This window comes from Cydia splendana, chromosome 16, assembly GCF_910591565.1.
Source record: "Cydia splendana chromosome 16, ilCydSple1.2, whole genome shotgun sequence".
Taxonomy (NCBI): Eukaryota; Metazoa; Arthropoda; class Insecta; order Lepidoptera; family Tortricidae; genus Cydia; species Cydia splendana.
In genome coordinates, this window is record NC_085975.1 from 10,468,482 (window position 1) to 10,491,623 (window position 23,142).

A 23,142-nucleotide genomic window follows, 5' to 3' on the forward strand; every position below is an offset into this window, starting at 1 on the left:
CCGTTGGTTCGACGTATCTTCCTAGTCAACACATTTACGAACGCTACAATTGAGCACTTTCATTTGATTTTATAAAAGAATAGTGTGAGTCTGTAATATGTGATGCATAAACCCCAGTGTTACACGCTGCTACAGTGCGAATATAAACTTAAAGGCCAGTACACAGTGGTCAAGGATGGTGCCATCAGTTGTCTATCGTGATGCGCAATCGGGAAGTTGACAGTTTTTTTGACACTACAAAGGAATCGCCACTGTGTACTGGGCCTTTACATGTTGACCGCGTGATGTCTAGTGACCTAGTGTCGTTATAGTAGAAAAACACTAGAATTACTTTTGTTAGTACAAGATACTTAAAACTTAAATTAATACTGTACATATGAGTCTGATAAGTGATAAGTCATTTAATTTATGTTGTATAAATAATTCTTCTAAGAGTTTTGTTCTGCGTGAAATACACGACGTATCATGGAGCCATGTCTTTTATTAAATCCTTTTAATATAATTAACTATAACATGCTAATGTAGTATGTAAAACAATATCACTCATGTTATGAGTGGATTATTTAAAATACTCTTGCATTTGCCCATCAAGTAATTTAGTACCTATTTAATTCACTTGCTGTGAAAACCATGCTAGCCAACCTAACAATTTAAGTAGCTCACCATATCTTAAGTAAAACAAATATTATACTCTTCATCAATATATTAATTCAACATCAATTACAAATCGAGCTTATATCACAAATTAAATAAACATAATATTCTTAATTATCTACAAACATCAATAATAAAAATTAAACAAAAATAATACTTATGTCACTTTGTCTCCCGTCTAAATTCTCCAGCGTCCAAACTTGCTTTTTGGCTTTTCTCCGACATCTCCGTAATGGTGGATAAGTCTGGGATGGCACAGGTAATAGGGAATATCTGTTGCAAATTAGCGCCATAGACTGGCCTGTCATCCTGCACATCAAAATAGTTGGTGTTACTTTCGTCCTCGCTGAGGAGATACCATTTGGAAGTGCGAGGCTTGGGGACGGGCGGATCTGACAGGTCGTCGGTGAGAGCGCTGTTGCATCGGCTCGCGAACGGGGTGAAATACATCGTGTTGCCGCTGTCTGCGCGTTGCATCTCTGTTGCTTTAGCTGCCGAGATAATAATAAGCTTAGTCAACTCTTGCTCCTAACACATATAATCAAACATTTTCAGTATATTTAAGCTGATTGTACTTATTCAATTTAATATCAGAGATAAGTAAACAATTGTAAGTCGGAGGCCAGGACTCACTTTGGGTCCTTGCGTCGCCGTAGCTAGTAAGTAAACAATTGCAAAATTAGAGATGTACGCCGTACCTTATTGCTATATGTACAATTTAAAAAAGCTTGAGTTATTAGTAAGAAGTAACTTTTTACCGAGTCACTCTATAATTCTGGACTTAAAGCCGCGACCAGACGCTGATGGTGATGATGCTTTGGCATTGAAAGATGAGCTATAATCTCAAACTTTCCACATAAAAACGGTTGCGGGGACGGAATGAAGCTTAGGTATATTATGAGATATGAAAACTTACCCTCACGCAGATTCGTAGCACACTGAGCATTGTCACAATACAGCTCAGGTGTTGTTTTCCCACTTTCCATTGAGTTTCCACCCAAATTCTCTTTATTCTCGGAAGCGAAAGAGTCCGAACTCAAAGAAATTATAGATTTGGATGCAGTGTCTATGTACTCTACACTGTCGGAGCCGTCTTGGTCCATACAGTCTCTGATATGAAGGCAAGTCTCTGAATGGTTGTGTATGAGCTCGCTACTATCTTCAAAACCGTGCAAAAACACACCAGACTCGTTCTCTCCTTCAGTGTTTGAACTGCGGCTAATATTCTGCTTCTTTTGAGGAGACTTTTTCTTTTTGTGCTGCTTATCCTTCGGTTTTGTTATTTTGACTTTTATAATATCTTTTTTAATTCGTGGCTTTTTGGTAACAGCAGTGACGTCAATCCTTTGATCTTGTATATTGATTTCTAGGTTGTCTGGTACATTTTTTTCACAGTAAACAATATTGACAGACGGCGGGCATGATCTCCTGCCACCGCGTGAACAGTGAGCTTTTGATTCTTCAACTATAACTGGTTCTAGATTGACCTTCTTCTTATTTTGAACAGTGTTTTTCTTATGAGGAGTTGAACATCGTTTTCTAGAACCCTTTTTCTTTACTTGTGTATCTACTTCCATCTTTTCTTCCTTAGTCGCGGGTTTTTGAGCGCTCTCCAAAAGCAGTTGCTCCAGTCTTCTGTCTAGAGAGTCTGACGACTCAACGTTGATGCCAGAATAAGTTTTCAAGATAGATTCGGATGTTATCGACATTCTCATGCTTGAATCCTTTGACAAATTCCGTCCAGCAGAATTTGGCCCATCAGATAAATTACTCATCGCGGCCATTAGATGCTTTCTGTACTTTTCTTGTAGATCGCAATCCTGGTTCATGAGAGGCATGGAAACGTCTACCTGAGACATGAGATATTTATTATTGCACGTATTTTGCGCAGTATTGCTCTCCGTTTCATTGATTGTCGGGTGGTCATTTATTTCTGCAATAGCTCTTTTGTTTACTGATAAATTCTCAACAAATGACAGTTCTGGGGACAGTGGTAAAGACAATATACTGGAGCTGGTTGGATCAGTTTTATTTATTGAGTCATTAGCTTTCAAAATCTCGTCACGAAGGTTGCGAATTTCATTCGCTAGCGTGTCAGTTTCGTTATCGTTCGCCTCTTCAATCTTATCCAGTATCTCTATAGTCCGTGACCGAGGCATGAGGAACTGGTACGAATCCGATCTGTACACCTCAGAGTTGATGGTAGACTGTTCTTTTCTTCCAGTTTTGAAAGTGATACTACAGGATGAATCGCTTTCACTAAAGAAATGTTTTATCAGGGGATATGATCTGCTTCTTTGTTTACGTTTCATTTTTCTGCCTTTTATAGACAGGGTGGAGATGCTTAAGCGTCTCTTTCTTCTGAAGTTTATGTTAAATGGGCTAGTGTCAGAGTCTTGGTAGCCTTGACTGCTATTTGCTGAGTGGTGGGATAAGCTTTCGGGTGAAGCGATGTTAGGTAAGCTGTGTGGACAAAAGAGAATCGGGTTTACACACACAAGGCCATGCGGTTATATGCAGGGATGCAATATTTATTTTTTATTAGAAATTTCTCTTATAGAGGGAAATAACAGTATTCCGCTAGTCGTCTCAGTCTGTGTAAAATCCAGTCGAATGCGTTTCCCAAAGTCCGCCAAACATTAGTAGACTTGTTTTTGGATTCGTTGTCATGTCTTTATGTTCACGTATTATGGTCAATCATAAATTCGCAAGTGTGATGTGATATGTATGATACGTAAATACCTTAGAATACTAGTGTATGCAAGCATGAATAAGGCATTAATATGAGTGCGTATGTAAGACGAATGTACATGCGGATCACAATGGAAGCAGGGTCACACAACATTTAAAGCAATATTGTTTTATATTGATCACTGGTTTGGTTCCTCACAGCAGACCCTATGGACTATGGTCAAATATATCTTTAAAGAAACTAAGTTCTTTTCTAATAGTTATACCCTCCATATAGTCCATGGATTGTAGGTAGGTAGGTATTATTTAGATTTTTATAGCGTGACAAAGAACGCATGAGGATTTTGATCCGACACTGTATGCGGTATATTAATCACGTAATCTTAATAATCACGATTAGAATTATTCTTTTGCTGTTTTTTATGGCATACAGTGCCTGATGTAGACCTCGTTCTTTATTTTTGCGCAGTTCTAATCCTAATAAAACTATAGATAATATATTACGTTCAAAGTATTAGGTACATTGTTGTTGTTTCCTTAGTGCCCAGACAATTATATCTTTATAATTACTTAAATGAGAAAAATATATCAAAACAATCCAGCTAGTCTGCTTATAGGACTCAAACTATGATCAATTGATCGTTATTGTTTTTTAAACTTTTAATATAAATGTTAATTTTGTAGTGGCTTATCGTGATGCCAAGTTTTACTATAATGAAACAACTAGGTAAGTTAAGTCTTAAACTACTGTAAATAAATACACCATTACTTTTGCAAGTGTTTATTGATCCAAATGAAACACCTGCTCCCATTCATAATTATAACAAAAATAACAGTATGTTATATTATTATTATATGTACAAGTATTTTGATGTTTTAGATTTAGACATACGAAACATTTCTTCTACAAGTAAAGAATAGAAACGATTTCGATATTTCTATGTATAAAATATATTCTATTATTATATAAAGTGAAGAATAACACAAAGATGATTGATAATAAATTCATATTCTATACTTCTTTCTCGTAATATTCAGTAAATGGGTACGCTAAAGATCAATAAAAAGAAAATCAGGTTTTCAGTTTAAGAAATAAAATTCAAACAAGACAAAATGATTTAATAAAAAGTGGGCTGAATCTCAGAGTACCCATTTTCTGATCTACTTCCCATATAAGGGCGAGGAGACAATATTATAAATAGCGGATGGTGCTGGGCCTAAAATACGGCGTTGCGTGAACAAGAGATTTCCTTTGGCAGGATTGGTCCCAAGGATGGATTTAAGAAGTGGAGCCACCGAGATTTTTGATGTAAATTTTTAGGCCCCCCCCGGTGGCTCTCAACTTGATCTTGATATCTATATCATTTAAGCTACTAGGCCAAGTTTGGTATCGTTTTCGTATAAATCGGGGATGCCGAATTCATTTCTGATATCACAATGACACAATTCAGGGTTATTCCCACTAGTTACCACCAAGTTTTTACCAGTGGTAACTACTGGGAATTTTTTTCCCACCTTTTACCACTGGTAACTACTGGGAATAAAATTCCCAGTAGTTACCACCAAAACTTTGTTAGAGTTAAATACTAATAAAAACAGTAGGTATGAATAGTATAAATAGAGTTATTTTGAATTACCTAATAAAATCACTTGAAAAATCATCTAAATGGATTATTAAATTTATCCTTAAGTACATATATCATAGTTTTTGTACTAGTACAGGTTAAACTGTTTCAATATTTTTGGTCACTTTTAAGGGAGTTTACTAAAACACTAATCGACTTATAATCATTTATTAAATTACTCTATATATTTATACTACACTATTTATAGTGTTTTTATTAGTATTTAACTCTAACAAATTTTTGGTGGTAACTACTGGGAATAAAAATTCCCAGTAGTTACCACTAAACCGAGTTGGTGGTAACTACTGGGAATTTTTATTCCCAGTAATTACCAGTGGTAAAAGGTGGGATAAAAATTCCCAGTAGTTACCACTGGTAACAACTTGGTGGTAACTAGTGGGAATAACCCACAATTCAGAAGTAAAAACACATAAAATATGAAAAAATACTTTTTTTTAAATTCCTCTTCACGCTTAAACCGCTAAACCAATTTAGTTAAAATTTGGTACAGAGATAGTTTGAGTTCCAGAGAATAACATAGCCTACTTTAAATCTCAAAAATCATCCTTTAAGGGTGTGAAAAGGTAGGTGGAAATTTGTATGGGGATTCAATAACCGCGGAACCGATTTAGATAAAATTTGGTATAGAGATATTTTGAGTCCCGGGGAAGAACATAGGATAGTTTTTATTAAAAAAAAATCTCTTAAAAGTGAAAAGGAAGGTGTAAGATTGTATGGGGAATCAATAACGGCTGAACCGATTTAGATGAAATCTATGTCTACATCTTTGATTTACTTGAAAATGATACTAAACTTGACATAGAACCTAAACTTAAACAATTATTAACATCAGACGTCGCCGACGCTTAAAACCGCCCCACCCCCCACCTGCATCAAAAATCTGGGTGGCTCCACTTCTTAAATCCATCCTTGGGTCCTAAGGACCAATCCTGCCAAAGGAAATCTCTTGTTCATGCAACGCCGTGGTTGACCTTTTTATGCTCTGAGCACACTCAACTAAAAGTACATAATACCAGTCTTCATTGACTACAATTAATTGCAAAACACATAATGTGTATACATTTTATTTGACTCTGCAATATTATATTGCGGTCAATAAGAATATGACGCAGTTTTGTTCTTAATAAGATTTTAGGGACCGTGCGCGTTGGAGGGTCTGACTAATGTGGCCTTAATCAAAAACTTGACATAAGTCATATAGACAATTCACACCTACATACAGGTAGGTGCTGGCAACTACAGTTAATGCATGCTGCCTTGCGCGTTAAAGAGTGCTATCTCGTGGCATAAATTGGCAACTTAAGTTTAACATTAACTTTTATTTGCCAATAAATACCGTCCGGTGGTGGCCTCTTTACTTCACGCACGTTCCCTATCGGCCCAGTTTTATCGACAAAATCTACTTACTGCTTCTTGGGAGTGGTTTTGTTTGTAATATTAGCCTTGGTGGTCTGTTGTTCGGGTTCCGGCGACGGGAATTTGTAGCGCACCACATCCTCCTCATTTTCTTCGATTACTGGAGTTGGTGCACTTTCCACAGGCGCCTCAGGCTGTGGCTTTGCTAATGATTTCCTACTTGCTTTGGCTTTTGGAGGCACGCCTGAAATATTACGTAATACTTTTTAAAAAAATTGCATGCTGAAATGCCGGCAATTTTCAAGTGGCTAAATGAGATTTTTTTTTTAATCATTGTTTAACTTAACTTTTTGTATTTTTGGGGTATACCTTTTGACTCGGTAATCTGTATGTGGATTTCAACACGTTCACTGCCCATGCCCTGTATATCGGTCACGGCAAACCTCTATTACAAGGCATAAGGTTAACAATTCAGATTGGGACAGTAAACGTGTTTAAATGGCGTTTTAAACTAGGAAACAAATAGCCTCTAACATATTCTCTATCCACCCACGAATTAAAACTTGCTAAGAAAAATGCAATTTTTATTAATTTTGTCAAATTAATGATTCAAAATTCAATGGAACATGAGACCTTTTTAAAGGCCTCTGGGCGGTTAATATAGAATTTTATAATGTAACGCTCCATACTACGTAATAACAGCGACATTAAAGAAAACACATACCATTTAAGAGTTTCCTAGGGGTCCTTGTTTGCCTCTCGGCATTCGGTGTGTTGTTAACATCTTGAGCTTTTACTTCCTCTACGACTTTACTTAGCTCTATAGATTTTTTTGACTTTTTAGTCGGGGTCTGTGCCGCCACAACTGCTGGTGAAACCTGTCTTTTAGGTCTGCCTCGTTTTTTCCTAGAAAAAATACTATTGGTATAAAATTATAGGTATAAACATAACCTTGTCTTGTGATTTGACACCCGTCAAATTTACCCTTCGAGACAAGGCATACGAAAGGTTAATACTCCTGGTTCATCTAGGTCTCTTTTAGTATTTAGCATTAAAAACATTTTGGTGTTAACTATTGGGATTATTTTTCTCTCAACCGTTACCAGTGGAAACGACCTGGTCACACGGGACAGACGGGGAAAACCCCACCTTTATAATTTTATGGGTGTTACTGTGCTTTCAAGTTTGAATCGAAAGTTATCGTCTTTATTAATATTACTTATGTTTTATTCAAAATAGTGATAGCAAACATCCGCAAAGAAATTGAATGGTGTGAAAATCCCCAACCCACATTGGGCCAGCGTGGGGACTATAGCCTAAGCCCTGTCGCGTATGAGAGTAGCCCTGTGCCAAGCAGAAGGATGTATTTACATAAGGTAAATTATTATTTATTTATTATTTGTGATGAATTGGTATTCAACGTAAAGATATCTAATCATGGGTGGGCTAAAAACCTTCAAAACACTAAAGTAAAAATTATATTAAAATAATACCTTTGCGTAATATTTGCTTGTTCTTCAACATTTTCTGGAACACTATCCTTAACTTCTGGATTGTCAGCGGGCACACTTTTTTCTTTGTCTTCCTTTTGTACCACAACTTCCTGTATTTCATCATCTTTCTTATCTTTCTCTTCTATCTCTTTAAATATTGCTGATTCTAACTCGTTTACTTTATCGCGTACTCCTGAAACAGAAAGTAATAATTTTAAATTACAAACTATAATATCGCACAGCCTCTGGAAAAAAAAACGGACTAAGTTGCATCATACATTCTATTATTTTTTTAGAATGATACCGGAACTTTTTACCCTGACAGACAGGTAGACCTCAATTGTGTGTCTAATGCCATTATAAGGTTAATATTAAGATGTTTAGATCTATCTATACATAACATTTATTCTATACATACAGATCTAGATTGTCTGAATAGTAATAGCTCACTGCTCAAAAGGAGAAATAGTACAAACTCCTTCTAAAAAAATGTGGATATCCACTTCAATGACATTTAAAAGTCGGGATTCTGGTACTGGAAGCCCTAATATTCAGCTAGTGCCTGATTCGATCGACCCATTTCTAACTTAAAATATTTACCCGTATCCATAGGCGCCTCAGTAGGTATAACCGTAGGGGTGATGGGTGTGGTGTTCCCGCTCGACAGCTCCACACAAGTGACCGTGTCAGCTTTCTTCTCCGCATCCTTGTGTAAGATGGACACCACTTGCGCCAGAACTGGGTTTATGTGTTGCCAGTGTCCCTCTAGTTGTACTTCCTTATATATTTACCTGTATCCATAGGCGCCTCAGTAGGTATAACCGTAGGGGTGATGGGTGTGGTGTTTCCGCTCGACAGCTCCACACAAGTGACCGTGTCAGCTTTCTTCTCAGCATCCTTGTGTAAGATGGACACCACTTGCGCCAGAACTGGGTTTATGTGTTGCCAGTGACCCTCTAGTTGTACTTCCTTAAATTTTGCAAATTGCAGTGTAAATGAATAGATCTTAGGCGCAGCACACGAGTTGAATAAGTCAGTAATCTAGCGCCTAGATCTCTAAGGTCATAAAATATTTTCAGAATTCTGTGAATATAGAGATTTAGGCAGGGGGGTTTACTACGCAGTTTAGGTACATTTGGCCGGCGCAGTGGGCTGCCGCTCGGCTCGCACGATAGTCGTGTCACGTGGCGCTCGTGCAAAATTGAAAATACACAATGGCTTCGAAACCTAAATCTAAGTCCTTACTTAGTAATAGTTAAAATAAACATCCTTAATTTATTGAATATTGGTTTCCCAGAAACAATATTAGGAACTGACCGACATATTTTCAAAGGAATACGGCTGTTGTGGCATACCTACTTCCGTGAGAATCAGACATACTATCTCCGGATAAAAAAATTATGTTTACAGAATCAACGTTTGTAATTCCTACATATTTAAACTAAACTAAAACTTGTCAAGTGACAACCCCGTGCCGACACTCACAGCTCGCTCATAAAACTGCGGCGCGCAAAGATTCACGGTTCGTGCGCGGTTATAAGTTTCAATTTTGCTTGCAGGCGGCGCGTATAGGTATCATTTTATACCTAAATCTGACTTTTGTGAAGGAGTGAATTTTCTGTACGGTAGTACTATTAGTTATTCTGTGATTTAGGCTCCGATTTTCTGATAAATTTAGCTCGTGTGCGGTGCCTTAATCGTAAACTGACGTTTGACCGCCAAAGACGTCAAAGGATGCGCGCGGCTACAGCCCAATATCAACCTACCTACTACAGCACACGATAGGCGTGGCGTTCAAAGTGTTAAAAACATAAGTATCCTTGTATATATAGCGTGTATAACATTTTAGAATGTAACATATGGCGATCAAAAGGTTATATTTATAATAAAACATTGACAAGGAAGTGTAGCAATAAAAATAAATGAGGTGAATGATCTATTTCACTTACTTGGTCATTCTTAGTGAATTTGATTTTTAATGTTTCTTTGCTGACCGGTTTTTCCATAACCCCGCTATATCGTCGCATTAATTCATTTCCTGAAACAAGTTTTATGTGTCATCAAGTCTGCTGGCAAATAAAATTAACATAGAAACGTATCTTCGTGGAGACAAATCTTTTTTTTAAATTGCGCGCCCCTACGTCTACCCACATGTAATCTTATAGACGTAGACGAAACACACAAACACGGCAAGAGTAGGTACCGTAAGTAAGTAATAGTACATTGTGCAACATGCCCCGTACGTTGAATATTGCAAACGAGAGTAAGTTAAATCGCGACGGCTTGCCGGAGCGATTTATAGACTCGAGTTTGCAATATTATTCCGCCCCGAGTTACACACAATGGTTTTCATCACACTTGCGATACAAAAATGAAGAATAAAAACAAAAAACTGTTAATTATGGCACTAGAAACTTCATAACTCCCTAGGGAGAACGCTTTTTCTATAACTCCCGCTAAACCTGCGTGCAATTCCACATTTACTGAGCGAGTGTGATAAAAAGGACTTTTGTTGTGTTACTTGTGTTTGTAAACATGTGGAAAGTCTACATGCTTTGGAGGAGCGCGCGCGGATGAGAACCATTTTAAAATTGCGTAATTTGTGATATAAGATTTTTATTCAATAGGTAAGAATTTATTGAGCGAAAAAAGATTTAAAGATCTAAGCCCAATGTATGTTTGCACCTATTGTATAACATACCTTGAACACTTTCTTGTCGGCTTGGCGGTAATCTTGTACGATTTTCGGTCCTGAAAATTAAATTAATAAAATCTAATCGTCAAACAACAATCCTAATACCAGCAAAATATGAAACCCAGTACCAAAGAGAATTTAGACTAGAGGAATATTGTCAAAGTAAATTATGTAGTCAGTACATTTACTGCCATCTTTCGACACAAATGATTAACACTTTTAGAACGCCATTTGACTTTGATCCTTAATTTTTTTTTGTATGTTTAGTTGATTACTTACAGGGGTGAAGTGACAGAAGATACCGAGATAGAACTATCCTTTTCTTCTTTATCTAGCACGCCATTAGACTTAGAATGTCCCAGTTTTCTGTAAGTACGAAATGTTAAAAATATATATAATACTTGATAAATAAATGTAAATAGGTCTATAATAAAATCTGTCGATAGAACCCTTACTTTTTTAATACGTCTGTTCGTTTTCTTTCTTCAATATATTTGGATTTCCAATAAGAGTCATCTTCTTCGGGATCACCTGTTGAGAGAAGTTAATTTATAGTTAGTTGTGTTAAAATCTCCTTTTAAATCAGCTTATGACATAATCAGACATTATAGTGAGGCAAGGTTAGATATTTTAGCGTGAACTATAGTAAACTTGATTATTACTGATTAAGTGATTATATGATTGAACTATTGAATTTACTAAAATAACAGTGGTCTTATAATGACAAAGTTTACACAAAATAACTTCTCCAACATCAGTAATAAGAAGTATGAACTCCTTCAACTCATTATACAAGGAAAGATCCAAGGGAAAAGATCATCGACGAAGACGTAACTCATGGCTCAAAAATCTCCGAAGATGGTCCAAACAGAGCACACGCTTATTATTCCGCGCAGCTGTGTCTAAAGTTCGTATAGCCCTCATAATAGCCGACCTCCAATGGAAGATGGCACTGGAAGAAGAAGAACATCAGTAATATCACACAGTAGGATTTCAACATACTCTCAGGCAGGAAAGTGACATAGTTCTTGACAGGTTTGCCATCTTTGACCAACGGATAAACCTTCTTCCCCAGCATGACGAACAAGCCCCCTTCTTCCTCGAGCGACATTATCCGGGCTGCACGCGGTTTCCTGCGGAAATAGGTAACGTTAGTGTCCAAAACATTAGGCAACTTAAAAGGCATGTGCACACCGGGTGCGTGTGCGCGAAGTAATATACTGATACTCATGACAGACGGCACACTGCTTGTGTAAATGTGTTTTATGTATTACTTACAGATATTTCCTAGCATATCTGTTCCTCCTGCCATGCGGAGGGGACACGTAGTCGCTATCGCTAGTTGAAGTCCAGTCACTTGAGTCCGATCTATAATCAAGAAAATATAATGATGATTGTGGCCTACCAAGAAGCTATATATATAATTTTAGCCTATACAAGGTATTAGCGACCCGCCCCGGCTTCGCACGGGTTAATACACCTAAACCTTCCTCAAGAATCACACTATTGATAGGTGAAAACCGCATGAAAATCCGTTCAGTAGTTTTTGAGTTTATCGCGAACAAACACATAAACAGACAGACGCGGCGGGGGACTTTGTTATATAAGGTGTAGTGTGATAATGATGAATTGTATTTATTATTGTCAGTTTTTTTTGCATTTTATCAACTACAGCATAATATAATATGGGACAGTAATTGACAAAACAGATCAATAATAATATGAAGTCGTTAAAATTTGCAATAGTGGGGCAGTCAAGGTATTGGTATACGAACAAAGGGTTATGTAGCATAACTTCTAAAATCAAATTTCCTGAGTACGAAATTCCTAAAACAGAACATCTAAAATCAAAATGTCTAATGTACGAAATTCCTAAAGATGCATGTCCTAATTAGTGTCCGACCGAAGGTTCGGTTTCGGTTTCGGTTTCGGCCAGTTTCGGCCAAAAAATCATGTTTCGGCTGAAGTTTCGGTTTCGGCCAAAAACCGGCCGAACCTTTCGGCCGGGCCGAAACTTACGAAATGGTACTTCGGACAAAGACCAAAAGTTGGGGAATAAGTAGGACAACAATATTAATACCTACATATACTGATTCATGTATTGTATAGGTACATAAATTAATTGGTTTATTATAAAATATTATTCCACTAATGAGGGCGTTACTGGACGATCGACGCAGTCTTAAGAGGCTGTCAATACCTATAACGCGCACACTGTCTAATTGTATCGGAGTGAATGAGATCGCACTGTCGCATGTTACTGGGCCTTGGGCAAGAGAATAATAAGAAAACTCATCATCTTCCTCGCGTGATACCGGAATTTTTGCCGAGCCGTGGCAATGGGAATGGGAGCCTGGGGTCCAATTGACAACTAATCCCAAGAATTGGCGTAGGCACTAGTTTTTACGAAAGCGACTGCCATCAGACTGATATTCTAACCCAGAGAGTAAACTAGGCCTTATCGGGACTAGTCCGGCTTCCTCACGATGTTTTTCCTTCACCGAAAAGCAAATAGTAAATATCAAATGATATTTCGTATATAAGTTCCGAAAAACTCATTGGTCCGAGCCGGGGTTTGTACCTGCGACTTTCGGATTGAAAGTCGCACGCTCTTACCGCTAGGCCACCAGCACTTAAGGAAATAATAAAAAAACTATTGTAATAAAAATAAACGTGGATTATTTGTGTAATATTACTCGTTAACGGTTTAGGTATAAATATTTACACATTGTGATTTAAATTTCAGATACATAAGTCAAAAAAATAAAGACATTAGAACCGTTTAATGGTAATTTTAAGCAGGGCCGGATTAAGCATGTCGGGGCCCACAGTATCAGGTCGGCCCGAGTCGAACGATGTCTTTTTCGCTCTTATTCATTTACTTATTCAGTCATTTTCCTACATACCTCTAATGGCAAATTTTAAGCGAGGCTAAAGGCTACGGTCAACTACGCAAAGTTGATTTTCTGAATAGTTTATATTTTGCGAGGCTGAACAGTTGACAATTGATTAAAACGAAGAAAATACTCTTAAAAGTGTCCCCAGTACAGTTTATCATACGAATGCTCGACCTTAGCCTCACTTTTTACCTCAATTTACCATTGGTTTGTGTTCCACATGTCCTCTACATCAGCTTAGCATTCAGCCTCGCTGCGCCATGCTCGGCCTGCGGTCTCGCTTTTTAATACAATGGACATTGGTTGGAGTCAGTGCTCAACTACTTAACCTGAAGCCTGAAGCACGACTTTGACTTCGCATGAAAGTTCGCCTCACTGGGGAACTTCGGACTATTAGGCCCAGTTAAAGATCGGTACCCGGCCTTGCGATATTTGTGAACAAAAAATTTCGCGCTCGCTGCGCTCGCGTTTATGGTTGGTTTTTTAGTTGACCCTATATCTACATGTTAGCTTGACTGGTGAATGAATAGAGTTAGACCAAGAAAATTCTACAATGATTTTGATAGCAGTGCAACTAGTGCAATAGTACATTACATACCTAGGGAGGTAAATTCGTAAATGCTCCAGATCGCAGGTGTTTGTGGCCAGAACCGAAGGTGAGGGCCATAAATATGCGATCTGGGGCTTTACGAATTACCGCCCGTGGTTTGTATAAAGTTTTACGTCTTGCCTTGGCCAGGAAGTGAGATTTTCTTCCCATCCCGTGGGAAGAAAATCCCACTTACGGGCCTAGGGTGACGTAAATGTTATTTATACGTCATAATTTCATAGAAGTTTTGACGTTTAAAATAACACTTGCACTGCGTGTGTTATCAAAATCGTTGCAGAATTATCTTGGTCTAACTCTAGTAATTTTCTTAAAAAAACTGCTTAAGTAACATCAATTTCAAGGACATTGGGTGTTGACAGCCCCATAATATGTGTGTAAAAGCGGTTTTATACATTTCTTCAACTATTTTAACAAATCTACAAAAGGTTCGGTTTCGGTTTCGGTTTCGGCCGAAACTATAGCCAAAGCCGAACATTCGGTTTCGGTTTCGGTTTCGGCAAAAAAACATGTTTCGGTCGGACACTAGTCCTAATACACTTTTAATCGAACGATCTCATTTTCGAAAATCAATATTCCTTTGTACAAAATGCCTAGGGACAATACTTTGAAAGTCAATATGTCTAGTGCTCAAAATAGCTACGTTCAAACAGCCTAATGACAATAAATTGAAAATCAATATTTCCGAGAACATTTCCTTCTTACCCTGAGTTGACGGAGCCCCGCTAGGCGGGGCTCCTATTTCTGGACTGTTTGCCCTTCGGGCATCTGAAGCTACCTAACGAACCTAACCTACCTACCCACTGATTTAGTTTAGTGTGAAGTCCGCGAAAACAGTACACTTTGGGGGAAAAAGCGTAGGTAGGTAGGTAGGTTAGGTTCGTTACGTAGCTTCAGATGCCCGAAGTGCAAACCGCCCAGAAATAGGAGCCCCGCGAAGCGGGGCTCCGTCTAGTTAAGTAGTAAAGAAAATATTTTTTGAAAAGAAAGTTCCGTACGTTAGACTCTTTAAACTACGAGTAAGGTCAGCTAAACATAGGAAAATGTCGTTAGAAATTTCGCAATTTATACATTTTAAACTTAGGTCAACTGGACGTAGGAAAAAAGGTCGTTAGTATTTTCGTGCACTAGCAGTATTGTACTTTAGACATTTAAAAAATAGGTTGATTAAACTTAGGACAAGCATCTTTAGGAATTTCGTACATTAGACATTTTGATTTTCGATGTTCTGTCTTTAGGAATTTCGTACTTAGGACATTTGATTTTAGAAATTATGCTACATAACCGAACAAAGTGGCAGAAATATGTACACACTACTTTAATACATTAGCAATAAAATCGTCTCTACATATTATTGACACTTTGTCCGTGTCAGTATTCAATACCTTGATTGAACAATTTGTTCAAAAGAAAATGGAACGTAAGTTGAATGAATAAATTAAACTCACTGCACATTACGGTGGGAGGTAGTTCTCTTGCGACCATTCAATCTTCTGCTTTTGGGAGCACCACCTGAAAAATTATCTATTATTCATAAGTTCATAACACTAACATGTTAATGTTAGTTTTGTCTTATTGGCTATGAGGGAGAGTAAGCAATAATATTTTAAAGTTAATTTAGTAAGGCATGGAAGTTTAGTGAACCATTACACCATACCGTAAGCATACCCAGGGCTTTAGGTGGGGGAACGATTTCGTGTGTTTATAACTTTGCATATTGAAAAATACATAGTTACAAAACTATGAATTAAAAATAGATAGTAAGCTCCCTGCCTCCCAATGTGCTTAGGAATTTTAAAAGTGTATATTCTAAAGCATAAGATACACTTGTACGTTGTACTTTCTTAAGTAGGGACTAAGCTATTAGAATGAGATAATGATATTCGTCTCTCATTAGCCGGGTCCACAGAGCGAGCATACGCGCAGGGCAGGGCAAAAAAAGGGCCTCGCGCGCGCCTCCTCGGCCGAGGCACGTCTACACTGGCCGTTTTGTGCGCGATGCCTCGCGCGTATGCTGGCTCTATGTGGACCTGGCTATTCTGTAGTATAGCTATGTCCCTACTTACGTAAGTAAAACTTACAAGTGTATCTTAGGCATTACAGTTTTTACCCATTTTTGGCTAGTGTAAAACATTCCCAAACCGAAAACGCGGGGAATGACCGGGGAGTTATAAATTGAAATCTGGGAATTACACTATTATATCCATAACAATATTGGCATAATCACTATAATCAAATTGAACCACTTTATATAATAAATAATTTCCACAACACGCATCCAATTTTGAGTTTCCCTTTTTTGCAGTGATTTTTACAGTAAAATAATACATATTAGCACTTGTAAATTCCAGGATATATCTTCAACACATATTGCTCGCATAAAATGCAAGTCAGTATAATATATACACAAATATCTGAAATATCCATACACCTCTCGACTTTATTGTAACATTGAAATGTCACATGACTTACCATTAGAAAATCCGAAAACGCTAGCTAATTTTTTATCCTTTTGAATTTTGAGAGATGAACGGGCAAGAGGTCTATGGTGGATATCAGAGTCATCAACACTTTCAGAGGTGGTACGGGAGTTTAGAAGAATAACACCATCCTGTGTTTGTTTTTTGGTGTTTGCAGTTTCATTGTTTTGATCTTCATTTACTTTAGTTCCCTCACTCCTTGGATCTTTATTAGTTTTTGTTTCTCCAGCATTTTGCGCTTGCGTTTTTCGCTGGTCATTGGAGTTTTCTTTATTATTTGAATCTGAATCACTATATTTTGTCGAAGACAACTGTTCAAATAAACTGACACTTTTCAGGCATGGGTTATCAACTTGTGGATCTATATCTTTAATGCCTGTGCTACTATCTGAATGTATTTCATGAACTTTATCATCTTTTAGAGAAGGCTTTTTAGGAGATTCTGGACTTTTAGCTGTTAGTATGTCTTTTGCAGTATCTTTGTTATTCGCCTTTTCTTCATTAGAGTCGATAGTGATTAGTCCATCAGAACCTTTTTGTTCTGGCTCTTGATCTGACATCAAATTAGATTTTGAATTTGATTGTTTATCATCAACCTGGCTTTCCTTTTTCCTATTTCCTCTTTCACCATTGTCATGTGGTGAAGGTGTAGGCGATGGAACTTCAGGTGTAGTATGATTTTTAATAGCTTCTTGATTATTAGGAAGTAAACTGTCAGTCATTGGAATGGACTGATTAGAACTGGCTTCCTTATTTTGGCTTTCAATATTTCTGCTAAGCTCCTTATCTATGTCTTGTGCAAGAGCTTCATCAACTAACACCATAACATCCTCCAATTGAGAAAGTACTGTGTCATCAGGAACCACTACAGGGTCTTCAGTATTATTTTTATTATGATTTACATTTCCTGCTTGTTTTTCACTAACCTTTTCTCCAGATGTTGTGATTTTGGCTGTGTTTTGTGTTTTATTTGGTTTCAGAATGCTCTGGGATGAAGTGGGATTTTCTGGGGCATCTAATATTTCATCTTGATCTACATAATTTTCATCTATTTGCATGGGTGGTTCAGCGTCAGAACAATCTTCATCTGTTGCAAAATCATCCAAAACCTCTTGCAGCATAGGTGTCAAAGGTTCTGTATATTCTATGAAATCCCGAACAGACTTTAATGCTGGTTTTGATTTGTTTGCCTTATCTTCATTTTGATCTTCATTGGCACTTTCGAGATCACTTTGCATATCCTCAGCAGTTTGGTAACATGTATCAAGTATAAGGGTCTCAGTGGATGCTCTGTTGTGTACTATTTTTGAACATTGGGTATCCTCACCTGTAGCATTTTCTTCTGTATTTTTTTTGCTAGTACTTGGCTGGTCATTTTCATCATTTGCACCTGGAAAATATTATGAACCAATGTCATCCAATATTTTTACAATTGATAAGCAATACTTAAGACATTCAATACCACTAAGTGCTACGGGTTACGCTCGTAGCGCGTAGCCACGGTTTCGTCGTATGTAGCGCGTAGTCGCTACGAACAGTGTACCCGACAGTCGGGTTCTTGGTGTTGAATGTGTTAATACAAAATATTTCTGTACCATTGTCTTTAGAAGTGTTCACAGGTCGCAATTCCAGTCTTCTATCTTTTTGTGTAAGATTCATCCTGTAATTTAAAAAAAATCTATTTAAGATGTCCTAGACATAAATAAAACAATTGAACTATATGAAAGTATCATGTACCCTCGCTTGAAGCTTAATATCTGATCAGGGTCTAGCCTGTAATAAGGATTAGTAATATCTGGTAAGATTCTTTTTAAGAATGTCTCTTTGAGGCTCTGCCAGGTTCTTTGCGTTGACTGAAACAAGATGGTAATGAATAATTACATATTTTTAGTGTGACATTCACCAAATCGTCAGGTGACAAGCAAAACTCACTAATTACCACCACAAGGTCATAGCCATTGTGAACCATATTAGTACTCAAATAAGGTTGATTTTTGTTTATTTATTTTTTAGTAGTTAGTGAGTTTTGCTTGTCATCTGACGAAATATAGCATTATCTACAAAGAAAACTTTACAATATAAATTATACAAATACAGTGTAAACTCTATATAGCTACACTAAAGGGACCGGACGGATGTTTTGTGACACCAAAGAGGGTTTTCATTATATAGAGAAAAATTAATATTAAAGAAAAGCAACAATAGCCAACAAATATTGATGTTATAGGGAGTAACTCGTTATATCAAGTGACATTATATGGAGTTTACACTGTATAAGCAATTGCATTGCAAACTCTTGCAGCAGGACTGTCTATTTGAAATTTAATTAACTGAGAGAAAATTTAATATCCAACAACTCTAAAAAGAAGTAAGTTACTCACATTAGAATTGGCATAGTCCATCCACATCTTTCGGCCCTTTGTTTCACCGTAGAAGTGGTTTACTGTTAGGTAATCCACTATTGATTTCATTTCACGCAATGAATAAAATTTCCTGAAATTCCATAATATTGATGTTACTTGGTTAAGAAACCATTGACAGTTAGGTTTTTGTCAATATCAACTTGTAGACATGGTACTATAAATTAAAACACAATCAAGTACTTCAAGTAGTTTGATATCATGATCCACAAATTATTAAAAAAAAATGCTGCTTGAAAATATACCATTCCAAATCATGCATGGCCAAATTTTACAGTGTAAAGTCTTTATGTTCAATTTTCATACAACCATTTTTAGGCATTTGAACTTTTATGTAGCGAAACAGTGTAAAGTTTAGGTATCATGCCTTGAGCAATATTACCAAAATATAGATTGCAATGGAACATCTAGTGGGCTGTGAAATTTAGGACAAAGCTTTTTAGTTCAGCGAACTTAGAGCACCAAAGGCCTGGGTTGAAATCATGGTTCATGTACTGTAAATCTTACCTATAACCAAGGTATGGGCATGGAACCATATATCCATACCTATTTACTATAGTTTATTTAATGTAACTTCACTAACTAACAAAGACTGTTGACAATACAAATAACAACAAAAATAAATGTAGGTAGATGTATCTTATAGATTAGTTAACCTAATGAGTGAACACAAAACACTTAAGTCGTAATTATCAAGTGGGGTTATATCCCACAGGTCACATTTCTTTGCTAATGGGTAAAATTTGATGACTTCATCAAAATATTATATCCTAGTTACTGCATCTTAGGCGTACCAAAGAAATTTAATCATATTTTGTGAAATGTATGTTTAATATTAGACTAGTAACATATAAAATCTAAAAGAAACTTTAATAATAAATAAGTAAACTAATGTCAATGCGAAATATTTTGTAATTCTAAAGTAAATCAAAACATACCCTGACATTTTGAGCGACGCTTCCCACTGGGTTGCTTATGGTCCCAAGCCGATTTGCCTTGCCTGTTGCAGTTTTAAACACTTTCTAAATATTGAATTGCATTCTAGATAATAATTCGCACTGGATTCTGTCAATTTTTACAAACAGTTCAAACGGATTTCACTCAACTCACGCTTCGTTTCATTTGATTTGACACGAATAAGACGACTTGTCTGCGTTGCGTTGCGCCGCCGCCGCTTCGTTCGCTTGTTGCAAAGCCGGTTTCATTCATTCATTCGTTCACTTTGGTTGTCACAAAATAATGGGTCCTATTCATGCGCCTGCAAGGCTACTCGTAACTCCAACTATTAAAGCCGTAACACACTATCGCACCGCACTGCGACCTTGGTGCGTCGCACCCATAAGTGAGAGCGAGAAACAGATATCTCTTTCTCGCTCTCACTTATGAGTGCGACCATGAATCTAGTATTAAACTGGATTGGGCATGAGTGGTGGAGATAACTGACAGAACGGGATAGTCTCATGTATCTTTCAGTAGGAGTAGCAGCGAAAGCGCTATTATTGTTTGTCCTTGTCACAGTCTCACATATTTTTTTTTCCCCAACGTAAATTTAGTATGGATTATGTTGGGCAACAAATAAATTCGACCAATCATAGTGTCGCAGTGCGTATGTTTTGTCCCTCACTGAGGCACGCGTATACCACTTCTATAGGATGCTACCTCTATGTAATAAATAAATTGCTGGATAGCATAGAGGTTTGATAGAGGTACAATCAGGGGGGTGTCACTACCAAAGAATATAATACTCACTAGGAGAAGAACGATAACTCCATACAAAAAAATGTCCCTTTCAAAAGTTCGTTTATACTACTAGCGCTCTGGTAGGATACCATTGTAATTAGAATTGACAACCCGTTTAGCCTAGCGGGTATTGGCAGTAATCCAGTTCAGGAAGCTAATGGTCCTGGGTTCGAATCCCAGAGAGGGAATTTCTTTTTGTATTTTTTTATTTTTTGTTGGGGTCAGGTTTTTAAGAGCCCATCAACGTGCACACTAGCGCCACTGCTGAATACATTAAACTAGTTTTTATGTTATTGGATTCGTCAATCTACCCGTCCAAAGTTAAAACGGCCGTTTTTGTTTTGAGCTCATAGATCGACGAATCCAGCAACATAAAATCTAGTTTGATGTATTCAAAAGGTACCTAAATACACAATACAGTCCGTAGCGGCCCCTTTTTTAAATACATGTCGTTAAATTTAAATAATCACGATTATTTAGCAGTGGCGCTAGTGTGCACGTTGTTGGGCTCTGAAATTAGCATTTCACAAATAAGTAAAAAAATACGTTAAAAGATAATGATTAGGTACTATATTCAGAAATTCGTGAAATATAAAAGGTAACAAAAAGTTACGTATTATTAAGATATAAATATTTTCATAATACATATGAATACATACACTGATATGGCAAATGGTTACAAGTTGTTATTACATCTATCCGGTTATCGGACATTTTCTGCTTCACAGCTCCGCGCAGCGTTCTTGGTCACCGGGAAACTAGTTTGGATATGCGGCAGATACGTGCCCTTCTGAGCTTTTTCCAAAAAATCATATGACGGCCCAGGATTATATTATTATCTCACGCTCAAGCCATCTGCTGATTCACTTTCTAAAACAAAATAGTCAAAAAATTAAACAATATAATCTATCTTCCTAATTACTAAGGCCCCGTTCGCACGGCAGCTTTTACAACGCGCGTTAAAAAAGCGTTTGAATGACACAAATGGATAACCATGTATGTATTCACACGACAGCGGTGGCGCTTTTTATCAAACGTTGTTGGATTTTCGACTTTAAGCCTTGGTCGTTAAATCGAATTTAGAGTGCGAACAGATTCAAGCGCTTTTTTAACTCGCGTTGAAAAAGCTGTCGTGCGAATGGGGGCTAACGTCGCTAATTCCTAGGGTTACCAGCTTAAACAATGTGGGGTTTTACATCTATGTTGAATTTTGATTATAATTTCGGACGCGTCCGCGGGACTTACGGGAATAGTAAGATTAAATTATTATATTTGAATTTGGTAATTAGCACGCTCATTTTTATTTAAAGATTAATATATATCTTACCTTGAAATTATCGCTGTTTCTGATTTACTACAACGGTTTCCACACACACATTAGGGCTTTCCATAATCCGGATAAGAATTGTTGATAAAGTCGCTATTGCCGGATACATACAGCAAGGAAGGAAGAGAGACAACGGTTTAAATTTAACTAAGTCTGTGCGAAGACGCATTTAGATATGTTGCTCGTACATATGAATAGATTTTATTTTCAAAATTAATAGGTAAATAAATATATTTCAAGTGAATAAATCGTTTTATATGAAAATTGATATTTTTGCATTAAATGACTTAAATGACAGCATTGACATTACAGACTTTTATCTTGTCTATGTTCTTACCGGCCAGACCCAAATCAAGGCCTATCAAAGAGGCCAATTGACAAAGATTTTTTTTTATTTTATCAAGGAGGGTAGAGGCACGTCTACCCTTCGTAGATTTTATGAACATAGGCAAAGAAAAACTGAAATATAATAGATAATAATATACATATATCAAAAAATAAATAATAATTTACATATGACTACTTCATAAAATACAAATCAAAATAATTTGATTTGTTCCTAGAAATCGCATCTATAGACAAAGCCAGTTCTAGCAATGTTGCTGTAGTAAAATATTTTGATGTTAATTACTGGCAATCTCGTCTGGGAACGGACAACACATGCACAATTTTGAAGGGTCACATCGTTTCAAGGAAGTCAATAGGCCTTGGTCACTACGCAGTTTAGGTACATTTGGCCGGCGCGCCGCCCGGGCCGGCAGGTGTATGGCAGTGGGCTGCCGCTCGACCGCACGATAGTCGTGTCACGTGGCGCTCGCGCAAAGAAGATGCACTGTTCGTGCGCGGTTATAAGTTTCAATTTTGTTGCAGGCGGCGAGTATAGGTATAATTTTATACCTAAATCTGACTTTTGTGAAGGAGTGAATTTTCTGTACGGTAGTACTATTAGTTATTCTGTGGTACAATAATATAGAGATGAAACGGGGGAGGGACCAAATGACCGAACGAGATACACTTATAGAAGTTTCAGTAGGAGTAGCAGAGAAAGCGGTATTATTGCTTGTCCTAGTCACAGTCTCACTTTTTTTTGTTCCAGGGTGGATTTCATCACCAAAAATTTCACCATACAAAAAAAT

At 37.2% G+C, this 23,142-nt stretch overlaps 1 protein-coding gene across 5 annotated transcripts; it reads right to left on the bottom strand.

Moving 5' to 3' along the window:
* Positions 1-685: 685 nt before the first annotated feature.
* LOC134798239 (uncharacterized) lies at positions 686-20,030 on the bottom strand. 5 transcript variants are annotated; one of them, XM_063770618.1, is made up of 18 exons: positions 19,878-20,030; positions 18,901-19,012; positions 18,257-18,372; positions 18,115-18,179; positions 17,847-17,909; positions 15,488-15,551; positions 11,814-11,903; positions 11,538-11,668; positions 10,991-11,066; positions 10,815-10,901; positions 10,542-10,591; positions 9,790-9,878; positions 8,632-8,809; positions 7,841-8,033; positions 7,072-7,253; positions 6,399-6,591; positions 1,571-3,117; positions 686-1,145 (listed from the first exon to the last, which is right to left on the bottom strand). In XM_063770618.1, exons 1-18 carry the CDS (start codon positions 19,883-19,885, stop codon positions 817-819), a joined length of 3,573 nt encoding a protein of 1,190 aa, XP_063626688.1. In that variant the 5' UTR covers positions 19,886-20,030; the 3' UTR covers positions 686-816. The 5 variants fall into 5 exon arrangements, with proteins under 5 accessions (XP_063626688.1, XP_063626687.1, XP_063626685.1 ...); XM_063770617.1 differs by lacking the exon at positions 8,632-8,809 and adding an exon at positions 8,441-8,618 and having other exon boundaries at positions 7,841-8,030; positions 16,512-17,909; XM_063770615.1 differs by lacking the exon at positions 8,632-8,809 and adding an exon at positions 8,441-8,618 and having other exon boundaries at positions 16,512-17,909.
* Positions 20,031-23,142: the final 3,112 nt, after the last annotated feature.